Source organism: Salvelinus fontinalis, chromosome 31 (genome assembly GCF_029448725.1).
Source record: "Salvelinus fontinalis isolate EN_2023a chromosome 31, ASM2944872v1, whole genome shotgun sequence".
Classification (NCBI taxonomy): Eukaryota; Metazoa; Chordata; class Actinopteri; order Salmoniformes; family Salmonidae; genus Salvelinus; species Salvelinus fontinalis.
This window is the reverse complement of record NC_074695.1, coordinates 32,237,721-32,257,368: the sequence shown is the minus strand read 5'-3', so window position 1 is coordinate 32,257,368 and position 19,648 is coordinate 32,237,721. Positions and strand designations below refer to the sequence as shown.

Here is a 19,648-nt window from a genome sequence, read left to right as displayed (position 1 = left end):
CTCATATTTTTCACCCATTTATAGTTCCTGTCTGAGCCATTTATAGTTCCTGTCTGAGAACTAAATGCACATATTCTGTCTATAACCACCCCAGATTTCTCAATTTCAACATGCTGTACTTGCAAAGAAATTCATCATACATTCATTATGTAGCTAGCTATGCGTTGAGTAAGTAATAATCTTGTGACAAAATCAACAGCAGCTGCTAGGCGGTCATTGGTTTACGTCACAAGTGATTGACTTGCGTTTCTCGACCAGGAAATGAGCGGTGAGGTGACTCAGAATATCACTCTATAGCTCAGTAATATCACTTCTCAGCAGCAGTGGTGTCGTCCAAAATTCACAGCAGAAAAGGAGAAGTGTATTGGAACTATATTCGGAGATTTTTCTAATATATTGACAACCAAAACGTTTAAGGTGAGTTTACATATTTCCAACCACATCTCCCGTTTGCTAGCGTATCTAATTTAGTTAGCTAATGTAATTGCAATCGAATTTAAGTAATGAATAAGGGATATAGCGAGCTACGTTTGTAATTTTACCTGTTATCGAAGCAAGGTTGTGATTGGTGAAGCCAAGTTAGTGTTCACCAGCGATGTGTTAGCCAAGATTAGATGAACAAAGAATGTTGTCTTGATACGTTGATTTAGCTAGCTAACTGTCAAACCTAGCTAGTTACTACTAGTTATCGTTTACCCACAACTTTGTTTTCTTAGCTGATTAAGTCCTATATATTAGCTAGCTAACTAACGTATATGCTAACTAGCTAGCTAATATATGTGCCGTCAATATGGTGTCAAATTGTTAGTCATATTAAGTAATGATATTAAAGTTCGCCTAGCCAGTGAAGTACCTAACTAGCTAGCTAATGAACTAGATAACTAGCTAGTTAGCTAACGATAACTGTCGTTGTTTACAACTGTTCAACTCAATGTTTCAAACCTCTACTCGTGATATTATCTGATTTCTTGACACATTTTGGAGAATACAAAATGTCACACTAGAGATCTGTGTAGAGCTATCAGCTGTAACCTAGCTCCAGGGCCATATATTTAACGTTAAGAGACTTAGGCCAACTTTTAGAATGTTGGATATTGCTCAAATTCTAGACATTCAGTTACATAGCATTGTTTACATATTCCCCATGTAATGTTAATGGGGAGCTAACATGGTTGCCATAAAATGTTGAAATGTATCATCCAGAAACCGCATTGGCCCAACTCTAAATACATATCCATATATTACAGGGATCTAACTAGTGCTAGCTGTAACCAGGCTTACGAAAATGTGGTCAATAATAGGTTCAAGTTTGGCACAATGTCTACCTTCTGTTTTAGAATAATATCAGTCAACCTCTAGACACTGAAACAGGTTTATTAATATGTTTATGCTATAGTGCAGTAGGACTTTGAAGGAGAAGATTTTGAATGGGCAGCTAGGCCTATATCTTAAACGACTTGGTATATACTGGTTGAAAAAGAGGGTAAGTGCTGCCATAGTGGTGCACTGGCCATAACACAGTTCAAACATAGGTTATAACAGACATTGTGATCATTGTCATAGTTTTCCTCCTCCCCCACCATCCCTGCTCTCTAACCATGATTACCACAGCTCCCTTTCTCAAGCATGCCAATAGACCAGAATACGTTGCCAAGGGGATACCATTCCTCATGTATCTTGCCAATTCGTTCATGCTCAAGGAAGTGCTGAAATTTACCCCTCTGTTTGTTGCTGCTGCTGGACATATCGGGGTAGTGGCTAGACCAAAAGCCAGTTTACAAAAATGTGTGTTGGTATTTCCTGCAGAGCGACAGAAGTTGCATCACTCAGGATATTTTTGTCAGAAACACATTGTTCAAGACACACATCTTGTGTCCCTATTTGAGTCTTAAAGTTAGTCTATTCTTGTTAAGGAATTCCACCCACATCAGTCCTAAAAAAAACCTGTAGATCCTAGTTGAGGATGAAAATAATGTCATTTTCCAAGCTTACCCGGGAATAACCCAGCCCATGTTCCTGAATGGTGGAGATAAAAGGAACAGTTGAAATGAAAACCTGGAAAGTGCCTTGGTGCTCAATGACATAATGAAGTGTTTGTCTCCCTGGTCTGTGAATGGGATGCGTAGTGTTGTCTGGGCCTGAGCATGAAGTTTCCCAGTAATGTAATTGTGGTCGGCATGTTTAGATTGGCTCTGGGATTGTGCTGAATGTTCACATTGTTGTGCTTATTTTTATCCGTATTACTGTGTAGTAGGGTTATGTCTTTTCACAAGTGTGTGGTTGTTTTGTATGATGGTCTTTTAGCGGAACAAGGATTTGGTTGTATTCATTTGGCAGTGTTATGCATGTAGGAGTAAGTGTAATTTGCATCAATGTTGTGGGAGAGGGTTTATACATGTGTAGGAGTGTTTTTTTCATATTTTTCATTTAGTCATGTGTGTGTGATCTGTGGTCATGGTAAGTGTATCATTGCCTACCTCTAAGTTCCCATTTCCTGTTCCTAGCATACAGCAGATCTTGTGATCTTTTCACAAAAGATGGTGTCACTGTCAGTAATAGAGAAGTGACAAAGGAACAGCACTTTTTGGACTTTTCCTTTCTCAACCATATTCTAAAGAATAAGTTGTTCAATGTACGCATACACCAACACCTTCATCAGAAAAGCACAATAGTTAATCAATCAATAAAATGTATTTATAAAGCCCTTTTTACATCAGGTGATGTCACAAAGTGCTGTATAGAAACCTAGACTAAAACCCCAAAAAGCAAGAAATGCAGGTGTAGAAGCACGGTGGCTAGGAAAAACTCCATAGAAAGGCCGAAACCTAGAGAGGAACCAGGCTATGAGGGGTGGCCAGTCCTCTTCTGGCTGTGCTGGGTGGAGATTATAACAGAACATGGCCAGATGTTCAAATGTTCTTTGATGACCAGCAGGGTCAAATAATAATCACAGTGGTTGTAGAGGGTGCAATAGGTCAGCACCTCAGGAGTAAATGTCAGTTGGCTTTTCATAGCCGATCATTCAGAGTATCTCTACCGCTCCTGCTGTCTCTAGAGAGTTGAAAACAGCAGGTCTGGGACAAGGTAGCACGTCCGGTGAACATGTCAGGGTTCCATAGCTGCAGGCAGAACAGTTGAAACTGGAAGCAGCAGCACGACCAGGTGGACTTGGGACAGCAAGGAGTCATCAGGCCAGGTAGTCCTGAGGCATGGTCCTAGGGCTCAGGTCCTCAGAGAGAGCGAGATAATACTTTAATTCACACAGGACACCAGATAAGACAGGAGAAATACTCCAGATATGACAGACTGACCCTAGCCCCCCGACAAACTATTGCAGTATAAATACTGGAGGCTGTATCACATCAGGCCGTGATTGGGAGTCCCATAGGGCGTCGCACAATTGGCCCAGCGTTAAGCCTTTGTCCTTAAAGGCAAGGTGTGTTGAGTTGCATGATGATTAGTCATTCATAAGTGACAGGGCTCACACTCTTGGGCATGGTATCTACTTTAAACTCAGGTTTTGTTGAGTTTCTGCTGTGCCCTGTGCTACAGCTGATCTCTATTTACTCTGTATACTGAAAGTGTGTACTCAGTCGTGATGTCATTCCCTCTTTCTCTGCGTTTCATGTCCCACCTTTCCCTTTCTTTCTAAGGAGTGTAATATAAGTGAGCTCTTAGTTGTGCATTACCTCTGGCTGTACCACTTCTAGGAAAAGGGAATTTGCACTGTCATCCTGTTTCCCTCGCTATTCAATTAGGCCTAGATCCATTAGTTTTGCTCCGTCAGCCATGTGATGGTAGTTTTCCATGTTCATTATTTCTGTTTTATTTGTTTTCCAGCTTTGAGAGCGCAAGTACTTGTCTTTATTCACTCTCAGTATGTTGCATCACAGACTATACATATCAGGCCTGTCACATACCAAGCAGATACCACAAGCTTCCTCATATTTTTCATTGTTTGCTAATAGGTTTCAGTTTACCTTTCTTGGTTTTAGTACAGTTGCTATCAACTTTTTTTATGCCCGTCAATGTTTTTTCCTTGATAGTAGACAACCAGAGATCAAACCCGGCTCATTGAGATATTTTGGCTGTGTGCTCGTTCAGTGGGGACAAGGCAGAAAGCAGGTTGAGGCTTGCATAACATGTTTTATAACCAATGAAGTGCCTGAGGGATGGCTGTGTGTGAACGATGACACATTCTGCCTGCTGTGTGTGTTTTGACTGTTAGCTTTAGCCTAAGCTTTTAGGCTACAGTCAGTTTCTAAATGGTTAGTTGTAGAACTCGCCTAGCCTATGTGGATAATAAGGGTTTCTCTGACTTGTTTGTTTGGTCTTGTAGGCTGTGATGTTTCTGACCACCCACCTACTCCTTAGCCTACATCACATCTTTCTGTTACCATTAGCTACCTTTCTCTCTCTTTTTCATCTCACAATAATGAAAGGATGTGCAATGATGAAGGAAGGGTGCTGGATGGGCAGAAACGGCTCATGGTGGATTAGTGGTGAAACACTTAATTGAGAAACAGGAATCTCATTAAGAGCTTTATGGTACTGGAGTCCCAATGCCATTCCATGTCTGTCACACGGTCAGAGCTGTGTATGGTCACGGTCTATCGGCAGACAGACCAACTGCTGTGCCCTCCAACAAGCTGGCTGTGTGGTCGAGACTCCATCGGGCTGTTATCTCAAATAGGATTTCCCCCTCTGGACCTGTCCTCACCCTAAATTTCAGCTATTGATTCTCATCAAAGGTTAGCAGTTGATGAGTGAGCTCCCATTTGTATTGATGCAGTTTTTACTCTTCACATGCCAACACTTAAACAGTTTATTTTGTTTTTTCCCCCACAGAATGTCACTGTATCCATCTCTCGAGGATCTTAAGGTGGACAAGGTCATGAAGGTAAGGCAAACCAAGTATCAGACAGAATATTCAACCATTTTGAAGTAGGCTACTCTGAGTTCCTCTTGGCTGATCAAGTACTCTTCCTGATAACAATGAAGCTAGCGGGAGGCTAAAACCAAAATGAACATTTAAATGAAATCTCTTTGTTGAAAAAAGAGAGGAAGACAAATTGGAGCAGTACTCTGAAGCATACGCCAAGGTGTTCTAGGGTCCGTTACACTCTCTAGTGACGTTTTGTCTTCCAAATGTTCTAATGGATATCAGTCCAGCTGCATATTATTGTAAGGTGTGACAACGTTATTACCTTTCCTGTTTTTTCACTTCCAAGAAGAATGAAGCGGCTGTTCTTAATAAGATTTGTACTTATTTGCATGTGCTAGCTTAATGGTATTGTGTGTGTGTGTATAGATAGCCGGGGGAGAAGTCCTCTTATACTGTAAGAGTTGTATTGAGTTTCAGTATGACAACTTAATACACTGCTCTACTGTCTTTCTATTTTAGGCCCAAGCCCAATTTGCCCATACCACTGCTACGCCAGCCATCGCTGAGGGGACCTACCAGCCACAGGCTGCTGGCCTGGGGATACCATCAACAAGTAGGTCCCTGGCTCTGTGAGGCCTGTATCACACGTTAAAGATCACATACCATATTTGATAGATTCCCTGTTTGTTGTCTTCCTGCAGACCAGGACCCATATTCACAAAGCATCTCAGAGTAGGAGTGCTTATTTAGCATCTGTTTGGTCTTTTAAATCATAAGAACGGGACCTGATCCTTGATCAGCTCTCTGAGATGCTTTGTGAACACAGGCCCTGATCTCTCACTTTCTCCCTACTCTTCCTTTTGGCACTTGGTTTCCCTCTCCATCTTTGTCTCTGTTGGCAGTCTTCCCTGAATCAGTCTATCCTTAGAGGGCAAATTCCTGCCTGCTCTATCGTGTTTTGTGGTATTGAGGGGAGATAGATAAATGCATAGCGAGAGGATGGGAGTGAGATGGGGTCTTGGGCCTACCAGGGCAGTGAATGTCATTTCCCTCTGCTCCTACTCCGTGGCGCTCACTCTCCTCTCAGCCTCAGGGTCTTTGAGTGAGGGTGAAATGGGCAGGGAGACCGCAGTGAACAGTCCCTCAATGCACGGAGTCCGATTGGGGGAGGATGATGCAGAAGTACAAGATAAAAGGAAAGTAGAAGATGGACAGGGGGCCCAGGGGGAGGAAAATGTGTTTTTCTGCTCTTTTTCACTTGTTCTCCTCTTTCACTCTTGCTCTCTCTCACCGGTTCTCTCTCAGGATGGGATGTCCTCTGGGCTTTTGTTTTCTTCCAGTGGAGCTAGTTTAGGGTTGCCATGGAGAAGGCTGGCCTAGCAGCAGGGCTGAGGAGGGGGGAAGGGTGTTTTTTCTCAGGCCTGAAGGGGACAGACCGGAAAGGAGGTGAAGGAAATGGCCCTGGCATCATCACTGGACTACAGCTCAAACACAGCTCCCACTCCTGCCCCCCCTCTTCCCCTCCCCCTTCATAGGAAGAGGTTGTAATGATGCGTGTAGGCGGTGGTTGGGTGAATCACTGTCTGCAAATCCTTCTCACATACAGCATCTGTGGTCTGTGTGGGTGGTGGTCTCTGTGTGTCAATCATGTGTTCCTTTGCTTGAACCAAAAATAGTGCCCTATAGCCAGTATGACTTGTATGTTTATTGCTTGTGTTCTGTTTGACTGTCTCTGTCTTATCATATCAGTCTACCATGTCTTTGCATCTGTGTACCTTTTGCATGCATTTCCTTTCCACCCTTCCCACTGTGCTCTGTGTGTGGGTTTGACATAGCACAGGTCTCCTGTTCACTGGGCAGGTGTAATACTCTGAGGGCAAGAGCCAAAACATGTTGGTTTTACTTAATAAATAAGATTTTTTTTAAATTTACTTCCATTGTCCTCCAAGAGTTGCTGAATCTCCCCTCTACTTCAGTTTTCTCCTCAATTCATGCACCTTATTTGGAGAGAGAGAGGTAGCGGCATTGCGGGCACTCCAGCCCAGCCTACTCCTGCCAGAAAAGTGGAACAGGGAAACAGCCTTTTCTTTCAGAGCCATGAAGAGAGGGAGTTATGTCAGGAAGTGATAGCTGTGCTAAAGCACAACAGCCATGTTATTAGCAGCCTTCCTCCAGAGCAGAGCAGCTCAAGACTAACCCTGCTCCAGTGGTCAGTGTGACTGTGAATACAACTCATGATGTACTCCCCTGGACCCCACCCATCACAATGTATGAGCGTTCAATGCGTCTTATTGCTCATTATGTAAATATTGTAACACGGACTGAAGAGACATACAGTAATGTTCTTTTGTGTCAGTATTATGTTCTGATTTGTTGACTTCTGAATATCGCATGTTTATTTTAAGGGGATAGTTAATGCAAAATGTATATTGAGACAAATTCCCCTGACCTTGAGTTGTCTGAAGGCCCATAGGGACAAAATCCACATTAATCCATTGTTTACTTTTGCCACAGCCAGGAGTCATAATTAGCATCGTCCAAATGCATTAATGTATTCATGTGTTCTCTTCTAGCCCTGTACCCTAACCTGGAGGATCTGGGAGAGTACATGGGCCTGAGCCTCAACAGTGATGAGGTGCAGAGGAGCATGGCCCTGGTGCCCATGGCAGACAATGTAAGTATTGTGGGTAGTTTTAATCCACCAAGCACTACGAGAGAGAGCCCACCTCTTGTTGGTGTATGTCAGATGGTGTGTTTGTGTGAAGGATGTCAGTGGTGATCTCAGTCAGAAGTGTTTTCTCCTCATTGGCTGAGTGAGGGGTAAGAGGAGTTGTCTGTGGATGCCTGAATATTATGTAAGGTCTATATCTATTGCTTCTATCTGATGCTTAGATGTCAGACAGAATACCCCAGTGCCATCAGACCAGCTCACACAACACATCCTGTTTGTCTCTAGTGAAGACAGCACGGCCCTGACTGAAGCTTCCTCCGCCTCACAGAATAGGTTGCATTCAAAAGGGTATTCGGAAGTGCAGCTAGTAATTCAGAGGATGTAGTTAGTAAATGCAAACCATAAGGCTTCAACAAGAGATGTATGGTACGATTTCCCCCACCCGTACATATTTTGTCAAGAGTTGTATAAGAATGAGACATGTAGCCTAGTTTTTGGGGGGATGAGGGGGAGGCAGGAGGGACATTGGTTTTGGAGGCGCTATGAGACTGAGTCATAGAAGACTCTTTAGAAACCAGAGTGCTGTGTAGCACTGTGTTCCAAGAGCACCACTGACTCACTCAGCAGCAGCCTGGAGTGTGAGTGGGTATATGTGAGGCCTCTGCTCCCCCTCAGTGTGTAGGCCAGTGTGGGTGAGCTCTCATAGTGCCCTGAATTATGTCCACTCACATTTAGTTCTCTCATTCACTTTAGAACACCAAAAAGAAGATTCAAGAAAATGCCAAATAAACAATGCAGATTTAGTCTTCTAACATATGAGTGAGAGAACAAAAAGTAATGTCAAAAGCAAGTCTTATCATCTTTATTAAGTTCTAGGTGGTTTAATCCTCCTGGCTTAGCAAGTGGAAGTTCTCCAGGTGATGCTGGGAATTGAATCTACACTTAAAAAATATTTAAATGCAACATGTAAAGTGTTTGTCCCATGTTTCATGAGCTGAATAAAAGAGCCCCAACATTTTCCATATGTACACCAAGCTTATTTCTCTCAAATGTTGTGTACAACATTTACATTGAGTTTACCTCCCTGTTAATTAGCATTTCTCCTTTGCCAAGATAATCCATCCACTTGACAGGTGTGGCATATCAACAAGCAGATTAAAATGCATGCTCATTACACAGGTGCACCTTGTGCTGGGGACAATAAAAGGCCACTCTAAAATGAGCAGTTTTCACACAGCACAATGCTACACATGTCCCAAGTTTTGAGGGAGAGTGCAATTTGCATGCTGACTGCAGGAATGTCCATTAGAGCTGTTGCCAGAAAATCTCATGTTAATTTCTCTACCAACGTCGTTTTACAGAATTTGGCACTATGTCCAACTGGACTCAGACCACAACCGCAGACCACGTGTATGGCGTTGTGTGGGCGAGCGGTTTGCTGATGTCAATGTTGTGAACAGAATTCCCCATGGTGGCGGTGACTGTTTTTCTGATCAACTCCCCTACCTTGTTTTTTTTTAAGGTATCTGTGACCAACAGATGCATATCTGTATTCCCAGTCATGTGAAATCCATAGATTGGGGCCTAATTTATTTCAATTGAAAGATTTTCTTATATGAACTCTAACTCAGTAAAATCGTGTAAATTGTTGGTTGCGTTTTTATATTTTTGTTCAGTATACCTCCCATGGACATTCCATTCCAACTGCTTATTAATGTAGCATTCAATTATACACCTGCCATCTCTCTTCCAATCTCTGAACTCTCAATATTATCTGCCTGTCTCTTTCCCCACCCTCTACAGCAGGTGGCAGTGCCCTCAGGCATGGGCATCGGTGGCATGGTGAGTCCTGTGACTGGGTCAGACGTGGGGATCAGGAGGGCAGAGATCCGACCCGGCCTGCGGGAGATCATCCTCTGTAAGGACCAGGATAAGAAGGTCGGCCTGAGGCTGAGGGCCATCGACAATGTGAGTCGTCATGATAGCCTTACTTACCACCAGACTGAAGCTTGGGGTTATCTATCCTCAGGCCAGTCTATATCTGGGGTGCAGGCACTTGTTCTAAATCTGTCTAAGAAACTTAAATCCCCCCTAAAGCATCGCTGAATATTTATTAAATAAGCAGTCTAGCCTATATAAATGTACAGTGCATTCGGAAAGTATTCAGACCCCTTGACTTTGTCCACATTTTGATACGTTACAGCCTTATTCTAAAATGGATTAAATGGTTTTCTTCCCTCATCAATCTACACACAATACCCAATAATGACAAAGCAAAAACAGTTTTTTTTGTTGAAAATATCACATTTACGTAAGTATTCACACCCTTTACTCAGTACTTTGTTGGAGTAGCTTTGGCAGTGATTACAACCTTAAGTCTTCTTGGGTATGACGCTACAAGCTTGGCACACCTATATTTGGGGAGTTTCTCCCAAAGAGTTCAATCTTGGTTTCATCAGACCAGATAATCTTGTTTCTCATGGTCTGAGAGTCCTTTAGGTGCCTTTTGGCAAACTCCAAGCAGGCTGTCATGTTCCTTTTACTGAGGAGTGGCTTCCGTCTGGCCACTCTACCATAAAGGCCTGATTGGTGGAGTGCTGCAGATAGTTGTCCTTCTGAAAGATTATCCCATCTCCACAGAGGAACTCTGGAGCTCCGTCAGTGACCATCAGTTTCTTGGTCACCTCCCTGACCAAGGCCCTTCTCGCCCGATTGCTCAGTTTGACCGGGCGGCCAGCTCTATGAAGAGTCTTGGTGGTTCCAAACTTCTTCCATTTAAGAATGATGAAGGCCACTGTTCTTGAGGACCTTCAATGCTGCAGATTTATTTTGGTACCCTTCCCCAGATCTGTGTCTCGACACAATTCCTTTGACCTCATGGCTTTGTTTTTTTCTCTGACAAGGCACTGTCAACTGTGGGATCTTACATAGACAGGTGTGTGCCTTTCCAAATCATGTCCAATCAATTTAATTTACCACAGGTGGACTTCAATCAAGTTGTAGAAACATCTCAAGGATGATCAATGGAAACAGGATGCACCTGAGCTCAAATTCGAGTTTCATAGCAAACGGTCTGAATACAAATGAATACAAATATTTTTGTTTTAAATACATTTGCTAAAATGTCTAAACCGGTTTTCGCTTTGTCATAATGGGATATTGTGTGTAGATTGAGGGGGAATTTTAATTTAATCAATTTTAGATTAAGGCTGTAAAGTAAAAATGTGAATAAAGGGAAGGGGTCTGAATTCTTTACGAATGCACTGTATCTAATTTCCACTGCAGACCTAAGAGGAATGTTATTCCACTAGGGGGAGACTATGCAGTGTGTTGATGATTGATAACTCCAGTGGAACATGTTGTATTTCCTCTCCTCCTCAGGGAGTGTTTATCCAGTTGGTTCAAGCCAACTCCCCGGCCGCCCTGGGGGGTCTGCGCTTCGGGGACCAGGTCCTCCAGATCAATGGGCAGAACTGTGCTGGCTGGACCCTGGACAAGGCCCACAAAGTCCTGAAGGCTGCGGCCGAGACCCGCATCGAGCTCATCGTCCGGGACAGGTAAGGAGATGAAGCAGCACGTGTTGCACTTAGATGTAGACAGCGGGAAAGTGTCAGTAACATGCATGTCAGTCTCTCTTGGGTCTTTGTGCGTGGTATTGTTGTTTTGACGGTACTGAACTGTCTGTTCAATCAGTTGGCACACAGTTTGGACACTCATCGGTACAACACAAGACATGCAACCAGAGGTGTCTTCACAGTCCCCAGGTCTGTATTAACTACATGGAACTCTCTGCCACCCCGGGTAACTCAATCTAGCAATAAAACCAGTTTAAAAAAAATAACACAAACTACACAAAGGGGACTGTGAAGAGACACATATCTTGTATTATAATTTGCACTGTACTATGTATTAGACCTAGATATTGTGTTTATGTACTGACATGTAGGCTGTGTGACGTTTTAAATGTATGCATTTCAGTCCTTGACTAATAATGTTCTGCACTATGTATGATGTCATGTTTCATGTGGACCCCAGGAAGAGTAGCTGATGCTTTTACAGCGACTAATGGGAATCCTAATGAATACCGACCAACATTTTAATCAATCAAATGTATTTTATAAAGCCATTTTTACATCAGCAGTTGTCACAAAGTGCTTTACAGATACCCGGTCTGAACACCGAAACAGCTGAAGCAGAAGCACAATGGCTAGGATCAACTCCCTAGAAAGACCTCCAGAGAGGAACCAGTGTAGTCCAGTTTGATCAGTTTCCTGGATTATGTCATGGGGTTTTGGTGTTTATCAGTATGTCTAGCCATTAGGGGGAATGCTAATAGATGAGGAGATGGAGTGTAAAATGTCCTTAGTTGCTCTGTGCTGTGAAAATCTGACACTGTAGCTCTGGCCCCTCCTGCTGGACATATCACCACACTTGATATACTTTTTTGCTGTTAGGCTAATTTGTATGCAGTTTTTCAAAACATCATTCTGATCAAAGGACATGGGGGGGGAAAAAAGGCCAAAAGTCTAAAGCCGGAAAATAAAAGAATGGGCCTTGATAGAAAAGCAGCTTTAGGCCACTACCAACCCTAACCCATTTGAGACATTTTAGGAGGAAGTGGACTGCACTACTACTCTTGAGCATTGAGTACCTAATTTGTCTTTGTTTGTGGTATGACTTCAGGCCGTTCCAGCGTACTGTCACCATGCACAAAGACAGCTCGGGTCACGTTGGGTTCATCTTCAAGTCGGGCAACATCACTTCGCTGGTCAAGGATGGTTCGGCCGCTCGCAATGGCCTTCTGACCGACCACTGCATCTGTGAGATCAACGGCCAAAATGTTATCGGCCTCAAGGTGAGTTTTGACTTGTAACTGTTGACGGAGACTTCTCCATAACGATGAATGTGTCAAAATTGTCTAATGTATGCTAATACTCTGTATGGGCAGGACGCTCAGATCAAGGACATCCTGACCACCTCCCCTACAGCCATGACCATCACCATCATGCCCAAGTTCATCTACGAACACATGATCAAGAGGTAACCAGTCAGGCAGGAGCTGAGTGTCTAAGGAATAGCATTACACTGTTTCCTCAGATCAGTAACACTGGTAAAATACTTAAGTCATTTAGATTAATAGAATGTGTTTGTTTTTAGAATGTCCAGCGGTCTCCTGCGATCAGCCATGGACCACTCTGTGCCAGAGGTGTGAGGACCAGAACGTGACCACGTTCTCCTGTAGGAGGCCTACAATGTCCAGAGTTCCCATTGGGCCCCTAAACGTCCAATGGAGTTCTTTCTCTTTGGAAAAAACCTGTTGTATCAATCACCTTCAATGTAGTTCCTTTTCTACTTCATCCCTCTGTCTAGATTTACATTTCATCTTTTTATATGATAATTCTTGTAGTCAAATATTACATTGTATGTGGCATTGCATTGACCTTTATTTTAAAGACATGAACGTTACGAGTCCATAGCTTCCTTAAATATAGCATGGAAATGGATCATTGGCTCGTGAACTTTCACCCTTTGTGTCAAAATGCTGTAAAAGCCAATGACCCCCATGGTTGTTGATCATGACCCTGTTCCCCTATGCATCTGGGGTATTACGCTGGGTGGATCCACTAAGTGCACTTTCCACTTCCTGTTAGAGGTAGTCTTTCCTCTAACCATTTCAGTGTTTTGTTATTGTTCAAGTGGAGTCAAAATGAACTAGGAAATATGGAGAAGTTAACTCTGGGAATTGATTTGTTTGATGCACAAAGTAATCAACAAATAAAACACATCTAGGGTTCAATCATGTTTAGTGCATATATTCTGTGATTGATGTGCACAGCGTTTCTCTGAATGTTCGTTTGGTTGCATTTTTTTTGTAATCTTTGATAAATCACACAGCCATCATTCTGAATGCTAGAATCTAAAAGTTTATATACAAAATAACTAAAACAAATAAATAATCCTTCATTCTGCTATATCAGTGTGTGCCCTCCCTTTACTCAGAAGATATGTCCTTCACCATATCAACCTGTCTACTCTAGTTTAGAACACCCATCTTCTGCCTTGGACTACTGGAGGGATTAAATCACCTAAAATTGTACATAGGCCAATTTAATAACCAGCCATAATGCTTAAGTAATCTTGACAGTATTGCTCTAACGTATGGATGGACTCAGGGGCCACATACTTTCTCAACAGGTGATGTTATCCTTTAAAGGCTGCCAGAACACAATAGTGGAATGCCCATGAGACTCAACAAAAACCTAAAACTAATTTTACAACAACTTGGTTAAATTCCTTTTCCACAGCGATTTTAAAATTACCTCCATTCAGTGAAAACATTTGAAAGTACTTTGTGGATAATTGAACAGAAACACAGTGTCAGTTTTACATCATGCACTTTAATATGGGGCCTTTTGGTTTTGCTTTATACAGTATGGTGGGAGTGAAAATGCATTTGTACTCATGAACTGTGATGTCTGCACTGTACACACTATTGCCATTAAGATAATTGATCTATAGCTATTAATAATGATGGCTACTTGATCCCCATACAAGGCATTTAGGAGGGAAAATGTCCTTCAGGTAAAGATATGTCTCATAACCATCTTTGATATAGATCCCTTTACATCCAACATTATCTGACAATTAGACAAACAAAAAATATGATACTGCACATTCAATACAATACCCTCAGAGAAAACGTCATGATTTCCACCAAGATTGTACTGTATATCCCAGAGAAACCCACACAATCTCACATGACTATATCCTAACACATCCCAAATTAATGCACATGTACTGTCACAACCTCTGACCAACAATACAGTGCACCAGGTCTCCTTGGACTGAATGTATAAAAAACTATTTCTGAGGTACTACGATATCTTCCAATCACATTGTAAAATAAAGATGAGTGACATGGATGTAGGATACAGTAACAACCCTGTTAAAACACTGCTTTCCAAACAAAACACTCTAGACTACCTTTTTATGCTATATATATATAGCAATGACTTACAGGTATGTCCAAATGCGAGGTCTAGTGACCTAGCGTAAGCTCCAATGACTCCCAATGACCTACAGATATGACCTAGAGTAAGCTCCAATGACTCCCAATGACCTACAGATATGACCTAGCGTAAGCTCCAATGACCTACAGATATGTCCAAACTCAAAGTCCAATGACGCCCAATGTGATTTGGGTAGTTCTTTTGAGCTATAAATAAACCCATCACCCTGATCCTCTTTGTAGATGCTTAAAGCATTTCACACAAAAATAGTACACTTTGGGGAAAGGGAATTATCCCAAAAGACAGATACACTTTAACATCATAGCAGTGCATTACCAAATCAAATCAAGCATCCGATGGAGAGAGCTGGGCTTGTTAAAGTACTATGGTGGCAAGACCAGAACACCAGAAATCTAGTTATGCTTCAAAACCCAGGAAAATACAAAGACATGGGGCAATAACAAACAATTAGCATACGGTAACTATAACATAAGATTGACCCGTTAGCCTTTAGTAATTCACTTAACATCACACATTACACATTACTGTTTTGTTGTGCGTAGAGGTACATAATGAAGGGGTGTTGTTTTACTGTTCAAACACCAATGAAATTGCTTGAGAAATATAAAATAGTCCAGTACAGGTTTAACAAGCAATGGCTTTGTTTACACATGTAGCCAAATTCTGATATATTGCCACTAATTTGTAATTTGACCAATCAGATCAGATGTTTTTCCAATTATTGGCCAAAACATCAAAAAGGGTCTGCCACAAACAGGGGGGGGGGGATCTACACGCCATGTACTGTTGGGGAGACTTCAGGTGAGTCATCTATAAATGCATATCAATATGAATATCAATCACACTCTATTTTCATCATTGTGTTTCTGCTAGAGACATTCTCAAACACATTCACCTTACAGGAAGGAGTATGGCTTTTAATAAAAAATGCAGCGGCTTCCTGAACCACTTACACCAAGCAGGCTTTATAAACGGCAGGGGGACCATTCACAGGTCATGATGATGAAACATGAAGGGGAAGAACTACAGCAACGCACAATATCAAGACACTTTACAAATTCCAACAGGGTTGTGGAAAGTGTTCAAATCTAAAGCACATGACAACAGTGAAAGGTGTGTAAGACAACTCCAAGCATTTCATTAATTCACCACTCAATCTATTTTGTCAGTGCTGCTCGTGTGTTTCACTATTCATAGGTGCTGGAAGTCATTGTGAAGAGGTTAAATAAGCAAAAACACACACAGAAGGGATTGTCAAACAGCAGAAATGAAGAGGAATAGAGAAACAACACCACAAATGCACATCCAGCGCACATTCCAGAAAGCAGCAACACATTTTGAGAAACATATTCCCTATGGCTAAAACACTGTACAGGAAAATAAAGTTATGGACGGAAGGCAACAGTTTTCAGTGTTCAAAGGAAAATTGCACCTTTCCTTTGAAACATATTCTAGTATACAGTTATATCTGTTAGAAAGTATATTGAACACAAAAAAGCCTCAGAAGCAAAACTGTGGCCGCATTCGACTTCGTTAATACACAAACTTGACTTCAAGTAATTGCTTAACCTCATAAAGTGAATAATAGTGCAAAACATTGTTAAGAAATTACTAAAGAAATAAGATATATCCTGTTTCTTCTCTAAAGAACTCAATATACTTCAACTCAAAAAGACTGTTCTTGTTGGTCGCATCAATCTTGTGGACATCAGCTAGCACTTGTTTGGCTCAGAAATTGCTAACAAAGACTTATATTTAAACATTACAGTACAGACCTTGCTCAGCCTTTCAACTATTACACATCAATGACTACATCCATTACAGCCCAAAACAATAAGACACTCAGATTCTTCCAACTCAGGCATAACACTGCAAACACCCCAATAACAAGAAATTACCATCACAATCCTCAAAGTCCATAATCCCTTTCCTATTTTTGAAGGAAAAAGAAACTTAGTTTCAATTATTATATCTCTATTTGCTTCCTTCTTGAGATGTTTCTGGTTCATGGATCTGGAATGACTAACTCTTGGACGATGGACATGGACTTAATGCTACAAGAGTGATTGTTAATCTAGGACACCAGTGAAAGGAAGCAGAAATGTACAGCAGCAGCTTGCCTGGTACCTTTAGGTGGTAACTGCCATGTGTCAAGACTCGTCATTCACTCGTAAATGAGCATACCAACTACTGCACAGCTATGGCTGCGATTGCCTCTAGACATCTATGTGCTTTGGCTACACAACGCAATACAACACAGAGAAGAACACACATGCTGCACACTCACAACACACATGTCGTGTGATCACACACACACGAGTCAAAATGGAACTGGACCAATAAAGAGAGCCACAGTGACATACAGACCTTTCAGTCTCCCTGCACACAAGAGAGAGTGGTTACAATCACCATCAGTCACACTCAGGTCATTCAGTATCCATTGAATCGTTCAGTTCTACCATTTAGTGTCAGTTCAACACATCCTGGTGTCCCTTCTCAGTCTAGCAGAAGTGGAAGAGGCCACCACCAGAGAGGGTTATATGGTTTGCTGGGGCTGTCCTGTCTTCAGAATAATTTATTCAAAATCATCGCTCCCCTCCTTTCTTTACCCAGTACTTCAGGTGGAGGACGAGAACAAACCCAGGACCCAGGACCAGAGAGGGCAGTGCTGTGTGTGTGCAGTTCCCATGCTGTCATGGGGCCTGTCTCAGATCTCTGTGCCCCCCATGGCTCCCCCACCTGTGCCCGCGGGGTAGTGCCTGACTCCCCCGCCCCTGCGCAGGGAGGAGAGGGCCACTGTGCAGCAGCCACGCAGCAGTGAGCCGAAGTGGTAAATTGGCAGTCCATCGCGCCGTGCCCCCTGGCACAGCCATGCCACCGTGGGAACCACAGGCACTGCCACTGCCAGCAGGTCCACCAGGAAGTGGCGGCTCCAGTAGCTCTTCACTGCGGGTCCAGACTCAGAAGAGGTAGACTCCTCTGCCCCCCCTACTGCTCCCTGAACCTCAGCCTCTTCATCATCATCATCATCATCAACCTCCACCACTGTCACCCCAGCTATCTTCTGTAGCGAGCTGCTCCTGGGCTGGGAGGTGTGGGGCCGCTCCTCCACTGACCTCACCTCCTCTCTCTGATTCTTCACCTCCAAAACCTCCTCCCTCTGATTATATAGATCTAACTCCCTGACTTCCCTCTGCTTCCCCTCCCCCACCAACCCCAGCACCTTTACCTCCTCCTGCTTACACAACTGTACCAACCCCACCTCCTCCTGCTGCTTGCCTACCTCTACCATCCCCACTGCGCCCTCCACCACTACCTCTATATGCCTCTCCAACTCTCCCACCATCTTCCCATCGTCCTTCACTGGTAGGGAGGCCATATCCACTGCACAGGAGACAGAGGCAGAGCTAGGTAAAGGAGTACCAGGAGCGGGCTCAGCTGTTGTAGCTGTGAGGGTTGTCATGGTGACTGACGTCATGGTAACCGAGTCTAGGTCGTCTCCCTCGTCTGAGACCCAGGTGGAGGTGGGGCTGCAGGCCTGAGAGCGGAAGGTTCGCTCGGCGATGGTGTCCAGGTCAGAGGCATAGCCCAACCCCACCGGGACGGGGCAGCTCTCTGTCTGGACGGCCTGCTCCCTGAGGTGGTGCAGGTACAGGTGGTGGTGGGAAAGACAGGAGTGGTTGGTGCTGCCCGTCCCACCCATGGCACAGCGCAGGGGCACCACCCTGTCCTGCCCGGTGCACAGCTTCTCGTAGGTGGAGGAGGGTGACAAGTGGGAGTAGGTGCTGAGCAGTGAGGCTGTCTCCTCAGATAGGAAGGCTGCCTCCAGGAGTAAGTCTGCCCTGTGACTGCTGGCTGCACTGTGACTCTCCCCACAGCACACAAAGCCGCTGTCATGGTTCTCCTCCCCTGACAGGCCATTCCCGTTCTTATCCCCCAGCGCATGGTCGCTTAGCTTGGTGTAGGTAGAGCTATGGGTCAGAGAACGGGCGGGGGAGCCGTCACAGGACCCACACAGACTCTTGGAGCCACCCCCTCCAGTCCCTGATGCAGCGGGACTACTCCCAGGCCATGATCCCGCAGTCCCAGGCCTCCCAGCCCGGGACCCCCCTGCCACTCCTCTTGCTGCAGCAGCCTCCTGCTCCTTGGCCACCCCGTTCTGAGCCAGCTCCATGCTGAGCAGCAGGGTCTCCAGCTTGTGGTTCTGGACGTTGATGTCCTGGAAGTATTTCTGGATACCGGTGTCGGTGGAGTCACTGGAGCTGAGGTTGGTGCGCACTACGTCCACCACTTCCTTGAGCTGCTGGATCTCCCTGTGCGCCTCTTTCAGAGCCAGCTGGGCCTCCACGCGGTGACACTCCTCTTCAACCCAGTCCTCCTGCATCCGACACAGCTGGGTCTTCAACGCATCGATCTCAGAGTCCCTGAGACAGACAGAGAAGAGGAGGAGGAGTGAGTGAACAAGGGAGGTTGAGAGAGAGAGGCAGGGAGTGAACAAGGGAGGTTTAAAGAGAGAGATTTAGTTATAATGTTTGGCGATTTAGTAATTTGCCTCAAAAATGATGTTTATATATCAACATAATTACGAAATGAAAGCATTATGAGGGTAATTTGATGGAAATGGGGTAGCAGTTGACATTAAAATCTATATTTCAAAGAGCATAATATTTCCAAAACAAAAAATGCTCAAATGAAAATGTACTTGTTTGAACGAGACCAGAGTAAATGGGAAAATGTAATGGTTCGAGTCCAGATCTTCCTTTTGGCTAGAGAATCATTCCAGTGTGTCCTTTTGTGTCTCACCTGTCCTGCAGCCTGTCGACTGACTCCTTGAGGCGGGCCCGCAGGTGTCTGATACACACCTCCTTCTGCTGCAGGGGTGTGAGGTACTGCTCTGGGGGAGGTGGGCGGATGCCATGGTTATCTGTACATGAGGCGTATGCCTTCATGTGACGCCTTGGAGAGAGAGAGAGAGCGGAAACAGGAGAAACAAAGATGTATTGGAATCCATTATCTTCTATAAGCTGAATAATAAGACATTATTAAAACCCCTTACACTCG

At 43.8% G+C, this 19,648-nt stretch overlaps 2 protein-coding genes across 7 annotated transcripts in view; one reads left to right on the top strand and one right to left on the bottom strand.

Annotated features, from left to right (window-relative positions):
• The first annotated feature begins 236 nt into the window (after positions 1–236).
• LOC129830049 (syntenin-1-like) lies at positions 237–13,528 on the top strand. Its single transcript, XM_055892226.1, has 9 exons — positions 237–417; positions 4,849–4,900; positions 5,405–5,498; positions 7,459–7,559; positions 9,360–9,524; positions 10,938–11,113; positions 12,240–12,411; positions 12,505–12,596; positions 12,714–13,528. Exons 2-9 carry the CDS (start codon positions 4,850–4,852, stop codon positions 12,766–12,768), a joined length of 906 nt encoding a protein of 301 aa, XP_055748201.1. The 5' UTR covers positions 237–417; position 4,849; the 3' UTR covers positions 12,769–13,528.
• A 406-nt stretch (positions 13,529–13,934) lies between these two features.
• The window catches only part of LOC129830048 (syntaphilin-like), a 42,363-nt gene continuing 36,649 nt past the window's right edge, over positions 13,935–19,648 (bottom strand). For 5 of the 6 annotated variants that reach the window (XM_055892224.1, XM_055892221.1, XM_055892223.1 and 2 more), the window contains 2 exons: positions 19,391–19,543; positions 13,935–19,011 (listed from right to left, as the gene is read on the bottom strand). In XM_055892224.1, the coding sequence (XP_055748199.1) occupies positions 17,295–19,011; positions 19,391–19,543 (1,870 nt within the window). In that variant the 3' untranslated portion in view covers positions 13,935–17,294. The remainder of the gene's footprint in view (positions 19,012–19,390; positions 19,544–19,648) is intronic. The other variant, XR_008755487.1, reaches the window with a different exon arrangement.

Excerpts from the sequence above, each read along its gene's own strand:
- LOC129830049 (XM_055892226.1), top strand. The coding sequence starts at position 4,850 with ATGTCACTGTATCCATCTCTCGAGGATCTTAAGGTGGACAAGGTCATG. Across the intron at positions 12,412-12,504 it reads AAAATGTTATCGGCCTCAAG|GACGCTCAGATCAAGGACAT; the intron begins GTGAGTTTTGAC and ends CTGTATGGGCAG. Across the intron at positions 12,597-12,713 it reads TACGAACACATGATCAAGAG|AATGTCCAGCGGTCTCCTGC; the intron begins GTAACCAGTCAG and ends GTTTGTTTTTAG.